The sequence below is a fragment of the Asterias amurensis genome, chromosome 4, assembly GCF_032118995.1.
Source record: "Asterias amurensis chromosome 4, ASM3211899v1".
NCBI classification, from domain to species: domain Eukaryota; kingdom Metazoa; phylum Echinodermata; class Asteroidea; order Forcipulatida; family Asteriidae; genus Asterias; species Asterias amurensis.
The window spans coordinates 2,470,123-2,494,167 of record NC_092651.1 but is presented as its reverse complement, the minus strand read 5'-3'; the positions used below and the strand labels follow the sequence as shown (position 1 = coordinate 2,494,167).

Below are 24,045 nucleotides of genomic sequence, written 5' to 3'. Positions count from 1 at the left end.
TAGTTCACATCCTTCTTCTCACTGATGGTATGATGCATTGACATTAACTGTTGGGTGTCTAGAAGTTTGGGAATGAGGTTATAGACTAGTAGACTAGAATGATAAGTTGGTTCAATATAGTTTGACAACAAGAATAATAACTAAGACAGGGACAGATTGTGATACAAGCTTGAACAGTCAGGAACAAAAAAGGTCCACATAATGTACAGCATTGAAAAACTACCAGGACTTTCAACACAGTAACTTTTACAATGTTTAAGGATAAATGAAGAACAAAGCACACACAAAGATAAAACTCAAATCCACCTTTATTTTAGATGTTTTGTGGTGCAACCATAGGCCAACTTGAGGGGGGAAACTTGATAAAAGTTGGGGGGCACCCCCAGGAATGATGCCCATGAGCTTCATGATAAAGGTGGTCAAAAACATGTGCGGGACATTTGATATTATGTCCCCTACCACTGTCCCCCCTCCCACTTTGATTGATTTTTATGCAGTACTGATACATGTAGGCCTAAGGGTTTATAAGATTCTGTGGTGCACTCAGCAGACACTGCTAGAAACACCGGGGCAAACCCCTTCTCATATAGCTTTAAGTGTAACTGCCTTCGATTTCATCAAACTCTTTCTAACTTATGATTAGACATAGGCTTTCAGACCTTTTAAGTTCCGTAACCATAGATGTTGAACCATCATAATTTGGTAGGAGTTTCATATTTGTCAGCTGCTGGGCTCTTCTTACATTAGTTAGCACAGGACCTGACCCTTTGTTGCTAGGGGTGAGGCATTGTACTGAAGTGCTCAATACACATTGGTGTAAGGTAAAATCAGTGTTAATCCCTATAAAAGATGCAATTGTGGCACCCGCTGCTAACACCTACAATTCAAACTGCCTCTAGCCATCGGGCAAGACATCTGAATTATCAATGCAAAGGTCCCTTTATTAAAATAAATATTTAGCGTTATCCACAGTTAACCAACTTGATTCAAACTTGCTTCTTGTCACTGGGTGAGCTCATTGGCCTAGCAGTTAAGATCTACTCTAGAATGAGGAAGGTGGACTACTATCTCAACTGCTTCAGTATTTTAATACGATTCAAACTTGCTCCTTGTCACTGGGTGAGCTCATTGGCCTGGCAGTTAAGATGTACTCTAGAATGAGGAAGGTGGACTACTATCTCAACTGCTTCAGTAGTTCAATATGATTCAAACTTGCTCCTTGTCACCGGGTGAGCTGATTGGCCTAGTAGTTAATATCTAGCAGTTAAGATCTATGCTTAAAAAATATTTGTAAGCAATACTCTAAGCAGCAGAATGTTATTTGACAGTGGATTTGTCTGCACTCCTATTTCTTGACTCTAAGACACACCACATGGTTCCTCTCATACCTGATTACTTTGGTTTAGTTCATGCTCCAGCAGTGACATCATCTGCTTCAGCTTTAGACTCTCACACTCCTCATCCTCAAGACACTGAACTAGACTTGAGTTCTCCTGTAAAGAACAAAGATGAGAAAGAGGGTAGATGATAAGAAAGTGAAATCCAGTAGAATTCCAACCAATGATGATCCTTACACAATGTTAAGAATCTCACTCATGAGGACCATCTTCTGTCTGAGGTTCATTTTTCTCTCCACAGGACTCTGAAAGCAGTGAGTATACAGCGCTTATCACACATCAATGAGAGGGTCAAACTACAATAAGATTATTCATTATCCCAGCCAGGCTATCACGGGCAGCGCTGTATTGATACTTCTCATCACTAAACCCTAGGAAGGGATGAGCTGCAAAACATCAATGAATGGCTACATTTGAATTGGTTTGTAGGGTAGTTTCGGTTCAATAAGCTCAAATTTCAATCTTGATTTTATCTTGATCTGAAGATTGGTTTTCGCACTACGGCACACTTTTCCTCATTGTTGTTTATTACCTGATTTGTTTTACTTCAGAAAAGATGTGAGCTTCTTCAAGAATTATAAAGTAACTTCAATAATTCCTAAACATTTTTAAATTCAGGAAATATCTCTAAGCTCAGAGCAGTTTGTACAAGACAATCAAAGTGTATGCGGGAGAAAAAAAAATGGAATAAATCTTCATTAGACAGAAATAATAATAGAGTAAGAATCATCTCCAGATTTATTGACAATGTCAAAAGTTGGGAATATACTTTGCTTTAGAGATAGAGTAGCATTAATCCAAACAACTTTTCATGAGCAATAATCCACTGCAACGTCTTAATATACAGATCAAACTCACTCAAACGAACTCAAACTAAACTACTTTTTGTATGCACTATCATCAGCGTTAACCAGTCTTGATTATCAAGTAAAATGTACTCCCAATATGGGTCAAACAGCAAACTCATACAGTAAGTCTTTAAATCACTTTTGATCATAAAATATACCTGTCTCTTAAAGGGAAGGTACACGTTTGGTGATTACTCAAAACAAATATTAACTTAAAAACTGACTTGGTAACGTGCATTGGAGAGCAGTTGATAGTATAAAACATTGTGGGAAACGACTCCCTCTGAAGTAACGTAGTTTTTGAGAAAGAGGTATTTTCTCACTTAAATAATAAAAGACTTCTAGCGAGAAGTCTTTTATTCCTGTCTGAAATCACACAAATTCTTCTAACAAGGGTGTTTTTTGTTTCATAATTTTCTCACAACTTTGATGACCGATTGAGCCCAAATTTTCACAGGCTTGTTATTTTATGCTTATGATGGGATACACCAAGTGAGAAGACTGGTCTTTGACAATAACCAAACGTGTACCTTCCCTTTAACATAAAAGCAAATCCAGATAATTTGAAGTATCAGCAATACAATTACTTCTAATAGCTTTATAACACAATAGCTTTATAACACAATCTTGATTATACAATGTAACTAAAGTTTACTTCAAACTTTTCTATATAGAAAATCATGAATTATGTAGCACCTTATAAAGGTTTACAAGGTGCTACGGTGCATAAAAGCAGCCACAGTCAGGAACACCGGGGTACACCCCTTCTCGTTTTGGTAAGTGTACTGGGTTCTTTTACATGCGAACACAACAGATGGGTCCAACGGCTTTACGTCCCATCCAAAGAATGAAGAAATGGTTAAGTGTCTTGGTTAAGGGCACAAGTGTCACGACTGGGGATTTCGAACCCACACTCTAATAATCAGAAACACCAGAGTTTGAATTCTTTGCTCTTAACCACCTGGCCAAGACACTTCTACAGAAAACAATCTTGATTATACAATGAAACTAAAGTTAACTCCTCTGTTATAGGTAAATACCAAACTCCTATAAATGATGTATAAAGTGTTTGTATGTATATGACTTGATTATAATGTACACCTGTTCCTTAAAGGCACTGGACACATTTTGTAAAATGTTAAAGACCAGTATTCTCACTTTGTGTATCCCAACATATGCATAACATAACAGACCTGTGGAAATTTGGGCTCAACTGGTCATCGAATTTGCAAGAGAATAAAGAAAGAAAATGCACTCTTGTTGCAACACTTTGCGTACTTTCAGATGCGTAAAAAAAGGCTTTAGACCTGAAGTAGTTAAGTATTTTAGAGAGAAAAAATACCTCTTTCTCTAAAACTATGTTTACTTTAGAGGGATCTGTTACCCACAAGGTTTTGTACAATCAACAGCTCTCCATTTCTCATTACCAAGTAAGTTTTTATGCCAACAATTTTTTTGAGTAATTGCTAAAAGTGTCCAGTGCAATTAACATAAAAGCAAATAAAGATAGTTGGAACTTGGAAGTAATAAAATTGCTACATGTATGATGTATGTAGTATTTGTATTTATATGACTTGATCATAATGTACACATGTTTCTTAAGATCAAAGCAATTATAGTTAATTGGAAGAATCATTAATAATAATAATAATATCCAAGGCACTGAGTTTATACAAACTTTCGGAGAGATAGGTTATTGCAGTGATGAATTCTGAGAACCAATTATGTAGCACCTTATAAGGGTTTACAAGGTGCTACAGCGCATACAGCAGCCACAGCCAGGAACACCAGGGCGAACCCCTTCTCTTTTCGATAAGTGCACTGGGTTCTTTTACATGCGCTACACAACACATGAGACCAACGACTTTTACATCCCAACAAAGGACGAAGCAATGGTTAAGTGTCTTGCTTAAGGTCACAGGTGTCGCGGCTGAGGATTCAAAACCACACTCTGCAGGTCAGACACACCAGAGTCTGAATTCGGTGCTCATAACCGCTCGGCGGTTAAGTTCAGTTGTCAAATGAAGATATAGGAATACAACAATCTACATTTTTAGTAATTACCAATAGTGTCAAGTACATAAAAACATATAAACACAGATCAAACCTAGTTTGAAACATTAACTATACTACTGTCTATATGAACTAACTACAGATAAACAATCTTAGTCCAGTAAAATTTACTCCCAATAAAGGTCAAACAGCAAAAACAGTTTATTTATCTTTACATCACTTTACACATGTTCCTTAACATCAAACCAAATTCAGATAGTTCAACAAACCATCCAAAAACTTCTTTTTACTAACTACAGAAAAAAACTTGATTATAGAAAATAGACTTAACTTCCTTCATTGGTTAATACCAAACAAATGTTTATACTTATATGACTTGATCATAATGTACACTTGTTTCTTAACATCAAAGCAATCACAGTCAATTGGAAGAATCATTTTTAATAACAAGTTCAATTGTCAAATGAAGATATAGGAATACAACAATCTACATAGACCAATAAGAAGTTATGTCATCAGAAACTTTGATAAATTCAGTGAACAATGGTGTTTCACTATGAATCAAAGTGCGTGAAACAACCTGGTTTTGAAAGTGTGTGAAAAAGAAACAATGGGTTAAAAGTGTGTGAATGTTGGGTGTAAAGTGTTTGAATTTGATCTTTTAAGCCCGGCCCCTTTATGCAGCTTTATGCACCTTATCTTGGCCAAAGTAGACAAATTAGCATGTAGTGGAAGCCTTATCAGTGAGGTTGCCCTTTGGGCTTGATGGCGGGTGGAGCTTGACTAATGTATGTAATTGATACTAAACACTGACCACAGCTTCAGGCATTGCAGGAGTGACATGTTATCATGGTCACCTATGCACTGATCTGCATGTATCCAGCAAACTAGCTGGTCACAGTGGAAGAAATATTTTATTATCTTGGTAAGCTACATCCTTATACTTGCTCTTTGATAGATCAATCAATCATAATAACATTTAGTTTTGATGGGTATACTCGGAGTTGTACCGACCGATGTACCACAATCGGCTTTTTACGATTAAAATAGATTCTTTTTGTTAAGGTTTAATGTTGTGACAGTGATTTAAATCACATTTGCTGTGTTATCTATGTAATACAAAACAGAGTTACCGAGAGTTACTGAGGTTTAAGCGAGCTCGCGCGCAGCGGTATTTGCGCTGTGGATGGCGTGAAGTCGGCTGTGCAAAAGGAAGACCGAGAAGTTGTCCGACCCCCTTCTAATCCAACGATTGTGCATCTTCTTCAGGAGATTTGTATTGAAAACATTGGCAACAAAACCTTTACAATGAGAGCAATGCGTAGAACCACACTTTCCGTGCCCAAAGACAGGACATCGTGTGAACATTCTCGTAGACCCTTCTATTTGTTGACATTGTTGAAAGGAGTTGTGTGACGGGGCTTCATAATTTTTTGCCGGTCATGCTTTTTTACATGATTGAGAATCACTAAAATAATATAATATTAAGCAATTACAGACCAATGTAAGGAAAAGCAGATTAAGAAAAAAAAACGTATTAAAAGTGTTGAAGAAAGTTTACAAATGACCAATACATTATATTAACACGTTAAGCAAGTAAGAACATGCTTGACATTGACAATTAAAGATAAACAGATTAAAGGCTTATAACATTACAAATGACTACAACACTGTTGACAATGCAGTGTCAAAATTGATGAAACAGGCAGGCATACTCTTTGTGCTTACAAATGCCTCAAAATACTTGCTCAAAATGAGCCACGATTGGCTCACATTGGGCCAATTGAGCCACTCTGAGCAACTGGCCTCAACCCAAGTGTGTCGCTATTCAGGGCAGGGTAGCTACTGATACACTGTTGTGCACTGGGCATTGAAACTACAGTGTAACCATTCCCCTATGCAACTCGGGTGCATGGCTGTATTCACAATCATTGGAACTCGGGGGCGTCGCTATACAGGGTAGCTACTGATACACTGCTTGTGCACTGGGCATTGAAACTACAGTGTAACCATTCCCCTATGCAACTCGGGTGCATGGCTGTATTCACAATCATTGGAACTCGGGGGCGTCGCTATACAGGGTAGCTACTGAGTGTACCATTCCCCTATGCAACTCGGGTGCATGGTTGTATTTACAACCATTGGAACTCAGGTGCGTCGCTATACAGGGTAGCTACTGATCACACTGTGCACTGGGAATGAATTAAAAAACTTGACCTCTCCTTCCTGTGAGCAATTATAATTTTTGCTAAACTAAAATGCCCTGTGGTTGTGATTTTTATTTATTGTTACTTATTGTTTTTTCCCCCTTTTTTCAACCAATTTAAAAACTCTATTTCTGCGTTTGTTGTTTCAGAACTTTTAAGAATTTAATAAGCTTTAACTCTGAACTTTTTTTCAACTAGCATACTTTTCTTATGGATCGTTAAACGTTATATTGTTTTCACAGCACATCAGTAGTGGAATATCAAAATCTTTTATTACAGAATCAATGTAATTGTTTACACCTCCGACTCGGTTTTACCATGGTTTTACTCAGTCAATTTGTTTCTTTCATAATAATTTTGTATAGTAATTACGCAGTTCATTTACAACAGAAACCGTTTCTAATCAATGTGTAGATCTAGCAGAGATCCGTGCTCTTTGTAAGATTCCATGGATTGGATTACGGCCGGAAGAGATGCTTTTAGTTTTGAAAAACAAGTGGTTAATGCCTTTAATTTACTTGTTATCCATTCTTGATGTATGTGAAAATAAATGTGAACCACCAACAGACTGCACCAAAAATGTTATAGGCTTATTAAAGAATAAAGGCTATATTGGTATGACTCAAAATAATTCTCAGCATAAAACCTTACTTGGTAAAGAGTAATTTGGAGAGGTTGATAGTATAAAACATTGTTAGAAACGGCTCCCTCTGTAGTGACATAACTTTTGAGAAAGAAGTTATTTTCCCGCAAATTTGATTTCGAGACCTCAGATTTAGAATTTGAGGTCTTGAAATCAACCATCTAAAAGCACACAACTTTGTGTTACAAGATGGGTTTTTTTCTTTCATTATCTCGCAACTTACAAGATGTTTTTTTTTTCTTTCATTATTATCTAGCAACTTTGGCGACGTATTTGAGGTCAAATTTTCACGGGTTTGTCATGTTATACATGTATGGTGCGATGCGCTCAGTGAGAAAACTGGTCTTTGACAATTATCAATAGTGGCAGGATCTTTAATGTTTCAAAAGCAAAACAAGTTTTCAATGACACACATTTGGGATTCGGTTACAAATAATAATTGGTTGTAATTTAAATGAGAGATTTAATATTGGATTATGGTTCTCACTTCCTTCAGTCAATAAAACACTCAATAGCATGCTGAATGCGAGTACTGCAGCATAAATGATGTACTTAATCAAAAAATATCGTCATGATTTGGACTTCGACAAACTACATCGTATAATATGTTGATTGCATTAGCAATAATAATACATAACACTAAATTGTGATTTTGATTTTCTTTGGTTTTGGACAACCTAAAACGATGTATGACCATTGAGGTATAACCATGGAGCAATAAACTTTTTATTTTACTAGTTTATTTTACTAGTTTATTGCTCCATGGTATTACTACAGGGGAAAGTACTCAAGTAGGCCTATATGTTGTGGTGAGAAATCGTCCTTCATTATTTTTACACTAGCTTGGTTACATGGTGCCTATGTATAGTAGGCTGGCTGTGAATGGGAGTCTATGCAGCTGTGGGTTGTTCTAAACTTTGGTTTTTTCTGTTATCAGGAATTAGCTCACTCATGCACGCTCAGTGTAAACAGAGCCTGCTCTTGCTGCCACCATTGCCAACGGCTGTTAGAAAGTCCATTAACTTGCATATGTATGCTGCCAGTCAACTGTTTCACACACTGATAAGAACCTACTTACCCTCATTAAATTCACGCAGTTTTCACTTATTTTAAACACAGTTTAGCAGTTTCACGCAGTTTTGCTGCGTGAAAAAATAAACACACATTTTTAAAACAGCTTTGACACACTTTTCAAACACTTTTTAACCAGGGTATTTCCTTTCACGCACTTTTCACACAAAAATGCAGGGTTTTGAGTTCATAGTGTTTATTGATTCAGAGTCAAATATTTCTACTTCTACTTTTTCCACACTATGATCAGACAACCCTCCTACTGATATACCATTGAAAACCATTCAAAATTCACGAACCCCATCGTTTTTGTACACACATGGCAGTACCATTTTAGCAGGGTTGATGATAATAAGCTATACTACCACTCAAAACCATTCAGATGGTTTTGAGCTGTGCATACACTGTACCTGTGTGCATTACCATAGCCGAATGGTTTCAGATGGTCAGCAAGCTGTTAAACAAATCCTGTAGTGTCTATGACATAGTGTATGGTAACCTCCTAGCCAGGGACAGATTGGTCACCCCCACACCGCCTGGTATTTCTCAGTCATGACATAGTGGGATCCTTGATGCACCACTTAAAACAATCCTCATAGGATTCTGTACCAGCTGCACCACCATTCAAAACCATTTGGGGAACCAACTGTGTGCACAGTTATCATACCATTCCAAACCATTCACTTGAATTGTTTCAAATGGTGTATCAACTTGTTATAAAAAGGCACCGATTGTAGGAGGGTTGTATCTACAAGAGCGAACCTACTTCACAGTTGCCCTGTACTCTAAGAACTCCAAACTCAAAACTGACCCTGACTCTAGATCCAATTAGACATGACCCATGTTTGGATCAATCTGACCCACATTCAGAGTCATGCAGGAGTATTTAGAGTGCTTAGTATAAAGCCACCTAGCTTACCAGGGAAGTTGGAGGAACTCCAAGATTACTCATCCTGACTCTAGATCCAATTAGACCTGACCCATGTTTGAATCAATCTGACCCACATTCATCCAGGAGTATTTAGAGTACTTGGTATAAAGCCATCCCGCTTACCAGTGAAGTTGGGGGAACTCCATGTTTACTCATTCTCAGATTGTAATGTCAGTCGGTTGGTCAACAACTACATACCAGTAGGATTTCATCAGAGCTACATGTACAATCAAGTTCAGTTTGATGAACTAAAAAATATCTGTCTAGTCATAAATTACCAAAGAGCCGACTAGCCACACTTTAGAAACAATTCCAAATGTGTTTTCAGTTGATGTCTATTGCAAAGTCGTTCTGGTAATTGTTTAAAAATTGGTATCAGAGTTGACCTTTCAATGCTCCTCATTATTTTGGCTGATCTGCAATTTGTTTGCTTACTATTATATTCAACAACTAACACTACACACGTATTACATTAGAATCCAATACAATTAGGCCATACAGCATAACATAAACAATAAACAAGGTAATCCATTGTTCCTTTACAAGTCAACCATGATGTTTATAAAATGAATTCTGCTCAACTAGCACAGCATGTTATATTTCTGATTACAAATCAATGAAGTAGACTTTGTCAATCTTTTTAATAGACACTTGTCTAATGTCACATTAGTACTTTTCCGAGTGGTCAGAAATCTTTTAAGAACCACAAACTACCCATAACTGTTTGAATGACGTCCAAGCTTATACTGAAAAGCTTTGAATTACTCTCCAATTTCATAAACAATAGAGGGCAAAGGCCGGTATTAAACATTTATTATTGAAATTTTAAGGTGATTTAAGACAAAATTTACCATAAAACATCAAATAAATCAACTCAAATTATTTCCAGTGAAAGTCTGCATGTCCATTCACATGTCCAAATATTTGTTGGTGTTTTAAGAAAAGTTAAATAAACTTTAAGAGTTCACTACGTTTAGGTTTGGATTAACCAATTGTGTGGGTGTTTTACTGATAAATTGATTGAACTGAATGTGAGCTTCTAATTTAAATTGATAAGATTATTGTTTGATTAAAGAATGAATAACACACAACTTTTACAACTCTAGATTTATTTTTAATTGAGCTGTATGGACATTCTGTATGGACATTTCATGTCAATGTACATGTTGAACTACTCTCCAATTTCATAAAAACAGGAGGGCAAAGGCTGGTAACATTTCTCATGGAAAAATCTGAGGGTGATTTAGGAAAACAAATAACTTGTAGGTGTTTTAAGAAAAGTTAATTAAACATTACTAAGAATTCCCTACATTTAGGTTTGAAATAAGACAATTGTGTGGATGTTTTACTGATATTATTGATCAATTGAACTGATAAGATTTTTGCTTGATTAAACACACATCTTTTTGAATTCTAGATTGATTTTCATTGAGCTGTATGGACACACTGTGGTCATAACATGTCAATGTACATGTTGTACTTTTAGCATTTATTTCTCTTACCAGTATCATCATAATCAGATAACATTACACCTTGTGATAAATCTTCACTGATTCGTAGTCTGCCACTGCAAGCTGTTGACCATCTGATGTCAATGATATTCCACCTAGGTTGTTCAGACCCTGAGCAATACAGCTGAGAAATCTACCCTGAGTGTCATACTGATGAATATGACCAGTGTTGCTATCCTCATTGTCCACTGCAATGTAGATAGCTGAGCTGTCGCAGCATACACCTCTGCAGGATTTAACTTGTCGACTATTGATATTGGGATTGATGCTGAACAGTGTAGTACCAGTAAGTCCAACAATGTATACTTGTTGTCTCTCCCCACCACTGACTAAAATTCTGTCCTTGCTGTCAATGGCCAAGTAGCGAGGTCTAGTCTGAACTGAAACAGTGTCTATGAGTGAACCATCACTGGATCTGTGTTTAGTTATAACTGACCTCTTCACATCCCCGACCATGATTGTATCCTTTATGACTGCTACACTGCAGAGGTCTACCGATGTCGTGCCCACTTCACTATGAGGCACTGTGTGAAATTCAAACATCTTATTGCCATTCCTATTGTACATCTTGACAGAGTTGGTCTTATCTACAATCACTAACTGATTCTTCAATGCAGCAATTGCCTTTGGACCTGAAGAACAAATGAACAAATTAATGGATATGACTCAATACAATAATAATTAATTTGCAAATTACTTTCAATCTATTTAGTTTGATGATTGTGAAAAATGCAAAAGGTACGTTTGCTTTATTAAATTTTGTCCTATATTAGAAAAGTCGGTATTACTTTGCTAGTAACTCACAAAGCATCTACGTGCAACTTTGAAATACAGTATGACAATAAACAGTAATCTGTTCATACTAGCAAGGTGACTACTATCAAGAGAACTCTGGTTTTGAAGATAGTCTTGTTAACTCTTATTTTCAGTCTTTACTAAAATGACATTAACCATGTTAACTGTTGATATTTATTCATTCATTTATATTAGAAAAAGAAACTTCTTTATTGATGGTGTTGAATAGAAGAATGTAAATATTCAGAATGACAGTAGATAGAGTGGATTCAGTGATCATGTAGAAAGTATGTATAACAACAGCACTAGCCTGCAAGGTCATTATAATAAATCTCAAATGTGATTTGATTTAAAACAAAATAAATTAACCAAGGCAACACCTGGAGGAGTGAACAAAACACTGAGATATTACATCTGTTTGAATACAAAATAAAATTCAGCAAATGAAACCTATGTGGGGGACAAATGTCAGCATGACAATGACCAAAGGGGCCTTGCAACCAAACAGGTCCCTCACTGCAGGGTTTTAATGACTGACTTGAATTGATAAGTTTGATTAAATTTTCTCAGATTTGACTGCAGTTTTGAACATAACTACTTATTTTCATGGAATACTCTCCGACTGTCACCATGATAACTAATCAACTATAAATTCGTTTACTGTTTGAACTGAGAGTTACAGCATCAATACACCTCTAACTAAAGACTTAAATTGTAAAGGACTTACGTTGTGGTAGTTTGATAGTTTTCTTCTGGTGTCCCATAGTATTGTAGATTACCACTCTCCTTTTCATGTAGTCTGCCACTGCCATCACATCCCCAGGAATAGAGGCGTCAATATCCACAGCCCCATCGATTCCGACATCAGAATCCAAACAAAGCTCCCACCTTGGCTCCTTCATAATCAGATTACCCAGGGAGATGTCACAAACCCCTGGAGTGAATCTCAGATGGGAAAGGGTCGGATCTATCTTGGGTTGATTTTGATCTCTAAGTTCCTTCAAGTCCTGACTGATAGTAGAATAGACTGCAAGGAAGTCAGGAGCTAATGAATTCTTGCTGACATCTTTGGCAGTCTGCAGTGATTGCTGTATTTCCTGCAACTTCACATTCACTGCTTGCTCAAATTCCTCCAATTTCTTGTTCCGATCTTTAAGGATGGTTTTTATTTCATCCATGATGCGACTCTCTTGAGCTGTTACCTCAGCCCTGATTTCATCAGCTCTGTTCTTCAAGTCTGCCATGGTTCTCTTAACTGCAATGTTTAGGTTGTCTTTCATTGTTGAGGCAGTTGCTTGAGATTGTTCAAGCTTCTTCATGGTTTCTTCAAGGGGAGTAAAAAGTTGAGCCAATGACTGTTTGTATGTGGATGAGGCTTGGTTGCAGTCAATATACTCATGTTGTGGATTACGGTGATCTATGACAGTGCAATCTCTACAAATCATCACATCACATGTTGTACAGTAGAACCTCATCACTTCACCTTCATGAGTTTGGCATTCTGGATGGCGTTTTGGTTTTCTGTCTTTGCTTGCAATCTTCCCATCACTAATGTCTTTCAAAGTGTTTACTGTGTGGCTTTTCTGGTGCACCTTGTAGCAGTTTGCACAAAAGATTGCAGGGCAGTCAAAACAGAAATGAGTTGTCTCAGTTTTGTCCTTACATAATTTACAAACCCACTGGTTGTCTTCAGATAAGCTGGCCAGCTTCAGTTGATCTGCAAGACCAGTTATGTTGAAGTTAGTCTTAAGAGCTTGAACATCTTTCTGATGAAGTTGTGTCTTTTTTCGACACACAGGACAAATAAGCATCGTAGCATCTTTGTAGTTGGTAGACTGGTATGTCTGCAAACAGATTTTACAGAAGCTGTGCAGACAGTCAAGAACTCTGGGATCATTATATTGCTCGAAGCAAATACCACACTCCAGATGATTCTGGACAATTTTCTGAAGAGCTGAAACCTTTGGTGGGTTTGACGAAGCCATTTTATCTGAAAACAGGGACAAAGGAGCAAAACATTACTTTTAAATAAGATTAAGCATTCAGTTTATTAGAACCACTTTCAGTACACGTCTTTAAACTTATAGATCATGGCATCAATACAAATAAAACACTTGTACCAAGCAGTTTGAATTTCTAAAGAAAAGTACTTCACCATTCACCAATATGTAATAAGCACTGTATACTCAGTGCTTTCCTTGGAGTGATGCAGAAACAAATCCCAAGCAACCTACTCAGGTTGGATTCAAACCCATGACCCACAGCATCCTAGAGCTGATAACTGAACTACTAGCCCACTGAGCATCCCAGCACAGAGTGATGAGAATCCTATAATTAATAAGGGAATAAAAGGGTAGCGACGAGTTCTTCAACGGCCATTAAAAGCCGGCAGAGTCGGCGGTTGTGTGATGGGCCTTTATCGCATGGCAACAACCCTGCAAGGTTTTAAGCGGACGTTTAAGTACGAGTCACTACTCTTTTATTCCCTTTCATAAATGCCCTTTTGTTAAAAAACATTTCCAAAATACAATTATAGACACTTTAATAATTGAAAATTCAAGGTTTGAAATATTTTTTTCAAAAACTTTGTGAAGAATCTGTTTGATGTGTGTGGGTTGTGTGTATGCGCACGCGCTTAGATTACGAGCTGTTACTACAGCTATGAATTGCGTTCCGCATGATAATCTTGCACGCACGACACGCGGAAGCCAGCTGGTTATAACTACTGGTCATTATCAAAGGTTTATACACCCCAACGTGATGCGCTCTCCACCAATAGGAATAGCAAAACTGTCTGAGGTATTTATGAATGCTTAATTAATGCCGATCACACATCAGTGTTTGGTAAAACCCATCAACCTAAAATTAAAGTTAAAGTTATAATATCTTTCTGGGTATTTGTCCAAACTCTTAATTTTTTTACAATTGTGTCCAGAACAAATAATGTACCTATGCCTATGATGTAATTAACATTTGATCAAAGCTAAACATGAAATGTCAAGAGAATATTTAAGAGTCAGTTCAGGTAAATAATTGACATAGTTGCTCAGGGTCAAAAAATGAATTTTTTTTATACTTTGTGGTTGGAAGGGCCTTGGGGTGCAAGTAAACAAAATTGCATTTTCAATTCCATATATAGCCCGTTGCCATGGTTACAGCTCATTTTGTTTTTTGGCCATTTTAGGCTCATATTTACAACTCCACCCCACCAAAATGCAAAATTATTTCAAAAAACCTTTTATATCACTACAAAGTATCATCCTTGGCCTTCCTTGAGAAAAAAGAATTATTGCTTTAAATATCACCCTTGTGCTATTTTTGCATCATGCATTACAGTATGTTTTTAGAACTTGCAAAATCGAAATTTTTACCCTATTTTTGGACCCCAAAATGTCAACTTGCCAGGGGTCTCAGAAAATTCTCCTTTCGACTGTGATTAGGGCAAACATTGGTCTTTCCATATCTGGTGTCAAAAACTTGGGCAATTGTTTCCTGTTGTGACAGTACTGCCTCAAAACTAGACTTTTTTCCCCAAAACGTGAAAAATGCCTTTTTAAGGGTCTTTTCACATAATATCGATAAACGTGTCCACGGTAAAAAAAAAAAGGAATTTTTCTTATACTTTGTGGATGGTAGGGACTTGGGGTCCAAATAAACAGCATTTACATTTCAAATCATAATATAACACGTTGCCATGGTAACAGTTTGTTTGTTTTTAGGCCACTTTAGGCCGATTTGGGGGTCTGAAAAACTGTTTTTTAGTTAATATTTACAACTCCACCCCACCAAAAAACAAGCATATTTCATAAAACCTTTTCCATCACTACAAATAATCATCCTTGGCTTTACTTGAGACAAAAAATTATTGCTATAAATTTCACCCTTGTGGTGTTTTAAGATCGTGCATTAGAGTATGTTTTTAGAACTTGCAAAATCAACATTTTTACCAAATTTTTTGCCCTCAAAATTTCATTTTTGCAGGGGTCTCAGAATATTTTCCTTTCGGTTTTGATCAGGGCCAAAACTTGTCTTTTTATTTCTTTTAAGAAAAACCCGGGCAATTGTATCCTGATGTAACAGAACTGTCTCAAAAAAAAACCCTTTTCCCCGAAAACATAGAGAAATGCATTTTGAAATATTTGCTTCATTTTGAATTTAAAACATTAAGAAGTTAGTAATAATTCCATCAATCTGGCAGCTTTTCATAAGCACTCTGTAGGCTTAGTGCATTACCAAACATTGATCAGGACTTGTTAATGACCTAAATCTTAGAATTTGCCCCGGCCCCACCCCGGCCCCTGCCCAATCATATTTCTTGACATTGCATAAAAAAATAAAAAAGTTTTGTGAACAGCGCCTCTTTTTTGAAAGTCACATTTTTTAATTTCCCTTGCACATCAAGAAAGTTTGTACTGTCTGAATTTATTATTGGTCCTCAGAATATTTCCCCTTTGGTTGTGATTGGGCTATCATTTTGGTTTGCATGTCTGCTGGGGAGAAACACTTTGGTTTATTGTATCCTATTGTGACACTTCTGCCTCAAACATGGTAATTTTTCCAAAAACAATAAAAATGCATTTTGAAGTTATCCCTTAGTTTGAATTGATAAAAAACAAAAACGAGCATGCTTGTTAAAAAAATATGGCACTGTTTCCATATTCTTTAAGTAACATATAAAAAGTTTATAACCATGCTTTGCCAGAGTTCTTGTTTTGTCATGACTACTTTACCTAGTTGTACAGGTATGATTCACATAGCAAGAAGAGAAGTAGTGCGATGAGCATTCTTTACTATTCTTGTCTATACATTTGTACACAGCCTTTTAACAGTCTTCTTGGTCCCCTGCCCGCTAACAAACTAAACATTTTCATCCCTATCAGAACAAAGAGGCTCTAAAGGTGAGCAAGTACTGTTTCCAAATTCACCTGGTTTGGCCTTCTGTAAACAGTTCCCCCAACCATGGTGGGGTTCCTTTCAATTGTACTGTTGCAAACAATAAAAGAGTTCAGCAGGTAATGTTTGACAATGTTTTTGTTGATCGTTCTCAGAGACATATATGCTAATTATGAACTAGTAAGATAGTGAATGGAAAAAATAATCAAACTAGCCCGAACAAACTTTTGTCACTGCAAATGCATCTTACTTATTTATGTTGAGCAGGTGCAAGTATTTACAACTTCTATCCGTGTTGTTTCATTAAAGGAACACACGTTGCCTTGGATAGGTCGAGTTGGTCTTTGAAAAGCGTTTGTAAACGTTTATTACAAAATGCATATGATTAGAAAGATATTTTAAAAGTAGAATATAATGATCCAGACAAGTATCACTCAAAAACATCTTTCTAACCATGCATTTTATAACAAGCGGTTACAAACGCATTTCAAAGACCAACTTGACTGATCCCTGGCAACGTGTTCCTTTTAAATGATCTCTTACGCTCGTCATGCAAATCGTTAGTATCATTGTTTTTAATAAGATCTTGGCAAACTTTTCCAACACTTTTAAGCAGGCTTTTTAATTTCCCACATTTGTGTTGGACATGATTGGATGCTCCAAACCATCTTGCTCAAGCACAGAAACTACATTGTTTATGATCTCTATCTCTATGAAAAGTTTTACATTTGGTAGCAGGCAGGGACCAAGGTGAGTAGGCCCTGTACTAAAGACAACTTGTAGAGAATGCTCATCGCACTCTACTTGCAATGGGAATCATACCTGTACAATAGGTAAAGTAGCCAAATCAAGAACTCTCAGTGGCAAAGCATTGGTTATGGTTTTGTTGGATACCATTATGTTTAAATACAAACTTTGTATTCATTACTCAAAGGGCATGGAAACAGTGCCAGATTTTTAAGAAGCATGCATTGCTTTTGGAAAAATTACTATACTTAAGGCATGATCAGTCACAACAGGATACAATAAACACAGTGTTTCTACCCAGAAGGCATGAAAATACCAATACAACCGAAAGGGAACACTTTAAAAATAGAGGCGCTATTCACAAAACATTGTATTATGCAATGTTAAGATATATGATTGGGGCTGGGCCGGGGCAAATTCTCAAATTAAGGTCATCACTCGTTCCTGATCAATGTTGGGTAATCCATTAAGCCTATAGAGTGCTTAGGAAAAGCTTCAAGATTGATAGAATTATTACTTTTTAATGTTCAAAATTCAGTATGAAGAAAAAAAAACAGTTCAAAGTGCATTTTTCTGTCTATTTTTGAGACAGTACTGTTAACATCAGGACACACTTGCCCAAGTTTTTCTATCAGAAAAAAAGGACAAATTTTGGACCTGATCAAAACCAAAAGGAAAATATTCTGAGACCCCTGAAAAAAATGAAATTTTGAGGAACAAAAATATGGTAAAAATGTTGATTTTGCAAGTTCTAAAAACCTATCTAATGCATGTTCTAAAAATAACAAAACGGTGAATTTTATAGCAATATTTTTTGTCCCAAGTAAAGCCAAGGATGATACTTTGTAATGATGGAAAAAGTTTTATGAAATATTTTTTATTTTGGTGGGGTGGAGTTGTAAATAATAACTAAAAAAAAGTTATTTCAGACCCCAAAATTGGACTAAAGTGGCCTAAACACAAATGAACGGTTACCATGGCAACGTGTTATATTATGATTTGAAATGTAAATGCTGTTTATTTGGACCCCAAGTCCCTACCATCCACAAAGTAAAATAAAAATACTCTTTTTTTTTACCGTGGACACATATGTCGATATTATGTGAAAAGACCCTTAACAAGGCATTTTTCACGTTTTGGGGAAAAAAGTCTAGTTTTGAGGCAGTACTGTCACAACAGGATACAATTGCCCAAGTTTTTGACACCAGATATGGAAAGACCAATGTTTGCCCTAATCACAGCCGAAAGGAGAGTTTTCTGAGACCCCTGGCAAGTTGACATTTTGGGGTCCAAAAATAGGGTAAAAATGTCGATTTTGCAAGTTCAAAAACCATACTGTAATGCATGATGCAAAAATAGCACAAGGGTGATATTTAAAGCAATAATTCTTTTTTCTCAAGGAAGGCCAAGGATGACACTTTGTAGTGATATAAAAGGTTTTTTGAAATAATTTTGCATTTTGGTGGGGTGGAGTTGTAAGTATGAGCTAAAAACCAGTTTTTCAGACCTCAAAATCGGCCTAAAATGGCCAAAAAACAAAATGAGCTGTAACCATGGCAACGGGCTATATAGGCCCTTCCACCAACAAAGTATAAAAAAAATTCATTTTTTGACCGTGAGCAACTATGTCAATTATTTACCTGAACTGACTCTTAAACAGAAATGACAAATTAAATATACATAAGTCTTGTTTGTACCAGTTACACAAAACTGTTTTCTTCAATAAACTTTAAATAAATGTTGAGACTTGTATAACAAAAGATGGTGTATATGTAAAGTTCAAACCAAGGAGTCTACAAGACACCCAGACACCCCTCTGACTAACACCATGACATGAGGCACATATAAACTGAACATGAGGTTGAGTTTCTAAATTCAAACCAGAGAGTCTACAAGACACCCAGACACCCCTCTAACTAACACCGTGACATGAGGCACATGTAAACTGGAGATGAGGTTGAGTTTCTAAATTCAAACCAAGGAGTCTACAAGACACCCAGACACCCCTCTGACTAACACCATGACATAAGGCACATGTAAACTGAAGATGAGGTTGAGTTTCTTAATTCAAACCAAGGAGTCTACAAGACACCTAGACACCTCTGACTAACACCATGACATGAGGCACATGTAAACTGAAGATGAGGTTGAGTTTCTTAATTCAAACCAAGGAGTCTACAAGACACCCAGACACCCCTCTGACTAACACCATGACATGAGGCACATGTAAACTGAAGATGAGGTTGAGTTTCTAAATTCAAACCAGAGTCTACAAGACACCCAGACACCCCTCTAACTAACACCGTGACATGAGGCACATGTAAACTGGAGATGAGGTTGAGTTTCTAAATTCAAACCAGAGAGTCTACAAGACACCCAGACACCCCTCTAACTAACACCGTGACATGAGGCACATGTAAACTGGAGATGAGGTTGAGTTTCTAAATTCAAACCAAGGAGTCTACAAGACACCCAGACACCCCTCTGACTAACACCATGACATAAGGCACATGTAAACTGAAGATGAGGTTGAGTTTCTTAATTCAAACCAAGGAGTCTACAAGACACCTAGACACCTCTGACTAACACCATGACATGAGGCACATGTAAACTGAAGATGAGGTTGAGTTTCTTAATTCAAACCAAGGAGTCTACAAGACACCCAGACACCCCTCTGACTAACACCATGACATGAGGCACATGTAAACTGAAGATGAGGTTGAGTTTCTAAATTCAAACCAGAGTCTACAAGACACCCAGACACCCCTCTAACTAACACCGTGACATGAGGCACATGTAAACTGGAGATGAGGTTGAGTTTCTAAATTCAAACCAGAGAGTCTACAAGACACCCAGACACCCCTCTAACTAACACCGTGACATGAGGCACATGTAAACTGGAGATGAGGTTGAGTTTCTAAATTCAAACCAAGGAGTCTACAAGACACCCAGACACCCCTCTGACTAACACCATGACATAAGGCACATGTAAACTGAAGATGAGGTTGAGTTTCTTAATTCAAACCAAGGAGTCTACAAGACACCTAGACACCTCTGACTAACACCATGACATGAGGCACATGTAAACTGAAGATGAGGTTGAGTTTCTTAATTCAAACCAAGGAGTCTACAAGACACCCAGACACCCCTCTGACTAACACCATGACATGAGGCACATGTACCGGCATGGACTTCAATTTGTTAGGGCAAGGCCACTTTGGCCATGGAGCGAGTAGGCCAAATTTTGGGGGGCACCAACATGACCAAGGCCAAACATTTCAAAAAAGAGAAGGCAAAACAATAGCCTTATTAAAAATTGCCAGAGGTTTCCCTATGGGTGGTAAACCCGATGAAACAGTTTTTATGAATAAGATATTGATCAGTCATTTCATAAAGAAACCCTTGAAACGTTCTTGTAAAAAGAAGACAAGTAAAGAAAGAAATGTGTGGCAACAAACACAAACGTCCAAATGTGCCCAAATGTGTATTTAGAATTTCCCAATTTCTGTGAAAAACAATCATTCTGGCAACTTCTTTGTGTTATTGCACAGAACACATGACCCAGATCCATCGTCAAAGTCTTGACTTATCATACGCTTCACTACACAGTGAACACTCATGGAAGTTTGTACATATTTCACAATTTCATTTACATGTAGATGTAGATGTAGGCCTATCTCAAGCTAAGAGACTTGAACAAAATTTAATCATTTGTAATCTGTACTCACCTCAACTGTCCTTCGTACATATGTCTGAAGTACTTTCCAAATTGAATGAACACAAAATGAAGTCAAGTTTTCTTGCTGAATTTTGAAAAAAAAATTGCAGCATGTAACACCAGAGCTTGTCCCTCCCAAAATGGTGCTGGAAATAAACCGTTTACTTCCTCCTTGAGTCACGCAGCAGGTTCATGTACATGTACGTCACACACCCTTAAGTTAGCTGACTTTGCAGCTACCACAGGGCACAGCATACAGAGAAACCACTGAATCTAGTAGTGAATAGTGAACTTGAATATATGTATAGCTACTATTGTTATCTGTATGTACTGCAAGTGTACAGGAAGCTCCATGTACCATTGGTGTCTGTCTGTGTAGGTGTATCGTATGGTGAATATTGAACTTTTTATCAACTTTCAGTTTGCAAGTTATTATTGTTACCCGTCTGTGTTGCTCTTAAACTGTACTGAAATCCTACACACAGAGTTATGTAGTAATCATAAATATATGGTAATTTGCTTAAAGGCTCTAGACATGTTTGGTAATTGTCAAAGACCATCATTCTCAATTGGTGTATCCCAACATAAACTAACAATTCTGTGAAACTTTGGGCTCAGCTTTTCATCAAAGTTGCAAAATAATTATGTCAAAAAACGTTCCTTGATGCACAAATTTATGTGCTTTACAGATGCCTGAAAAAAAGGCTTCAGGCCTAAAGTCTTACTCAGATTCAAATATTTTAATGGAAAAATTAACTCTTTTTTAAAAACTATTTTACTTCAGAAGGAGTTTTTCTCACAATGTTTTAACACTATACATTTTATCTTCATTTTATCTCCATAGACATTAATACCTCCATGGCTTGGTACAAAGTAAGTTTACACTAAAATATATTCTGGGTAAATACCAAACAGTATAGACCGGCAGCCCAGAGCACTTTGGTTAAAAGAACGAGGTACCAATATTTGAAAATGATTTAAGGAGATAATTAAATTTAACGAGATTTAAAACATATTAATTTTCAATTTTAGTACATGTATCAAGCATAAATGCTGCAAAATATATACTGCAAATTGAAATTAAAGGCAGTGGACACTATTGGTAATTACTCAAAATAATTATTGGCATAAAACCTTTCTTGGTGACGAGTAATTGGGAGAGGTTGATGGTATAAAACACTGTGAGAAACAGCTCCCTCTGAAGTGCCATAGTTTTCAAGAAAGAAGTAATTTTCCACAAATTTGATTTCGAGACCTCAGGTTTAGAACTTGAGGTCTCGAAATCAACCTTTTAAACGCACACAACTTTGTGTGACAAGGGTGTTTTTTTCTTTCAATGTTATCTCGCAACAGTCTTTGACAATTACTAATAGTGTCCACTGTCTTTAAAAATGCTCTAGTTAAGGAGCGATTTTTTTTTTGCTCTCCTAAAAAACTTTAAGGAGCGCGGAGAAGCGCGAGCAATCGCGCTCCTTTAAAATGGAAGGCCTGAAATTCTATTGCGGATGTGACAGCAGTGTACTGTTTGGGCATCTACGGAAAGCTCATGTAACTGCACGTTTATCCAATGATATCATTGTATCCAATGGAATCACTTGATCTAAGGAGCCTATCCTTGCTTTGAAAAAAAACTTGCTATCTGCATGAAAGCTGGCCAAAATAAACAAATTATGTATTACTCAACAACCACTAAGGATTTTCCATCACATACACTAATCATGAAACACAAATTAATTGAATTTCAGGAAAGTTTAAACAATCTTGCTGTTGAAGTAGATCTTTAATACTTCAAAATATTCTGACAGCAATACTGTTCCAGTTCATCAACTCAAAGTACATCAAACTACACTTTTTTTTATTTATATTTTGACTTTATCTGGCGCATGTAGGTTTTGATTGAACCCTCATTCGTTTCTTGGTACCAATGTACACTATTCTAAAAAATAAAACCAGGGTGTGACCAAAATTGTTTAAAAATCCATCAAAGTTTAATATTTTAAACTCACCTGAGGTACGCAGGAGATGTTCCTGGTTAATATGATGGTATGATTGTGTGAGTCACAGGCTGGATCCTCAGTAAGGTTCCACATTCACATCTTGGTATTAAAGCGCCCAACACCAGTCCACAGTCTGTTGAGTCTCACCCATTCCAGATGCATCAAACTCACATCCAAACTCGCCTATGGAAACAACAATGTTTACAAAGAAACTCATCAAATAAAAGGTTTGCTAATTGTTGTGCAAGGTTACATATAGCCTGAACATCTGACATCACACTTTGAGGCTAGTGAGAAACGCCAGAGACCTACCTCAAGACCAGCGTGTATTTTCACCTTTGACCTCGGTCATTTCACATAGAGATACGAAGTCAAATTCTATTTCGGACGTGACAGCAGTGTACTGTTTGGGCATCTATGGAAAGCTCATGTCAATGCACGTTTATCAAATGATATCATTGTATCCAATGGAATCACTGGAGCTGCCAGAGGGGCCCTGAAAGACAGGGGCCAAGTCTAGGCTACACAAACCATTCAGCTTTAAATTCCGCTGTATTTTTTACCATGTGAGGGCGCTCATAAAAATATGATTTTACTTTCTGCGTACGTGATTATCCTTGACGTTCTGTCACTTCTGTGCACGGGATAGTTTTGAGTTGCTTCAATTCTTGTAGGTGGGTTATAACAACTCCTTAAAAAGTCTTATTGTCTGTAATGGCAGACGGAATATTGGCTTGACTCTCCACCATGCCATGGTCAGGCTGATGTCCTGGCAGGAATGTTCTACATAACAATGGGTAACACGCCAATCCAGACACAATTCACAGCATGCAAGAGACATACCAACTTTTCCCTACAAGCAAAGACTGCTTCAAATATTCATTCATACCCAAAACAGTTTTGTTAAAGACTGGAACACATTACAACCAGACATCATCCATCAGGGACAAAACAAGTATCTTCAGGCAGTTGAATGCTTGCAATGTTTGAACACAATGTTTATAGGGAAAACAATCTCAGAATTGTCTTAATGAATATGGACTTAACGGGAACATACTGTACAGGTAGTTAATAACAGCCGTGGGTACAAAGTTACTTGGGTAGGTGGACTACCATCTAAACTGCCTCAGTATTTCAATACAATTCAAACTTGCTTCTTAATAATAATAATAATACCAAAACTTGTATAGCGCCCTAATCATGTGTAAACATGCTCTAGGGCGCTGAACATGGAAAAAATAGACAAACTAAAACATAAGAAAATACTGAATTAT

General features: G+C 37.0%; 1 protein-coding gene across 2 annotated transcripts; it reads right to left on the bottom strand.

The window, feature by feature from the left end:
• Window positions 1-9,165: 9,165 nt before the first annotated feature.
• LOC139936068 (E3 ubiquitin-protein ligase TRIM33-like) lies at window positions 9,166-20,910 on the bottom strand. Of its 2 annotated transcripts, XM_071930793.1 has the most exons (3): window positions 20,785-20,910; window positions 12,144-13,406; window positions 9,166-11,253 (listed from the first exon to the last, which is right to left on the bottom strand). In XM_071930793.1, exons 2-3 carry the CDS (start codon window positions 13,399-13,401, stop codon window positions 10,637-10,639), a joined length of 1,875 nt encoding a protein of 624 aa, XP_071786894.1. In that variant the 5' UTR covers window positions 13,402-13,406; window positions 20,785-20,910; the 3' UTR covers window positions 9,166-10,636. The 2 variants fall into 2 exon arrangements, with proteins under 2 accessions (XP_071786894.1, XP_071786893.1); XM_071930792.1 differs by lacking the exon at window positions 20,785-20,910 and having other exon boundaries at window positions 12,144-13,476.
• Between the last annotated feature and the right edge of the window lie 3,135 nt (window positions 20,911-24,045).

Coding starts and splice junctions, on each gene's coding strand:
- LOC139936068 (XM_071930793.1), bottom strand. CDS start 13,401: ATGGCTTCGTCAAACCCACCAAAGGTTTCAGCTCTTCAGAAAATTGTC. Junction 11,254..12,143: donor AACTATCAAACTACCACAAC/GTAAGTCCTTTA, acceptor TTTGTTCTTCAG/GTCCAAAGGCAATTGCTGCA.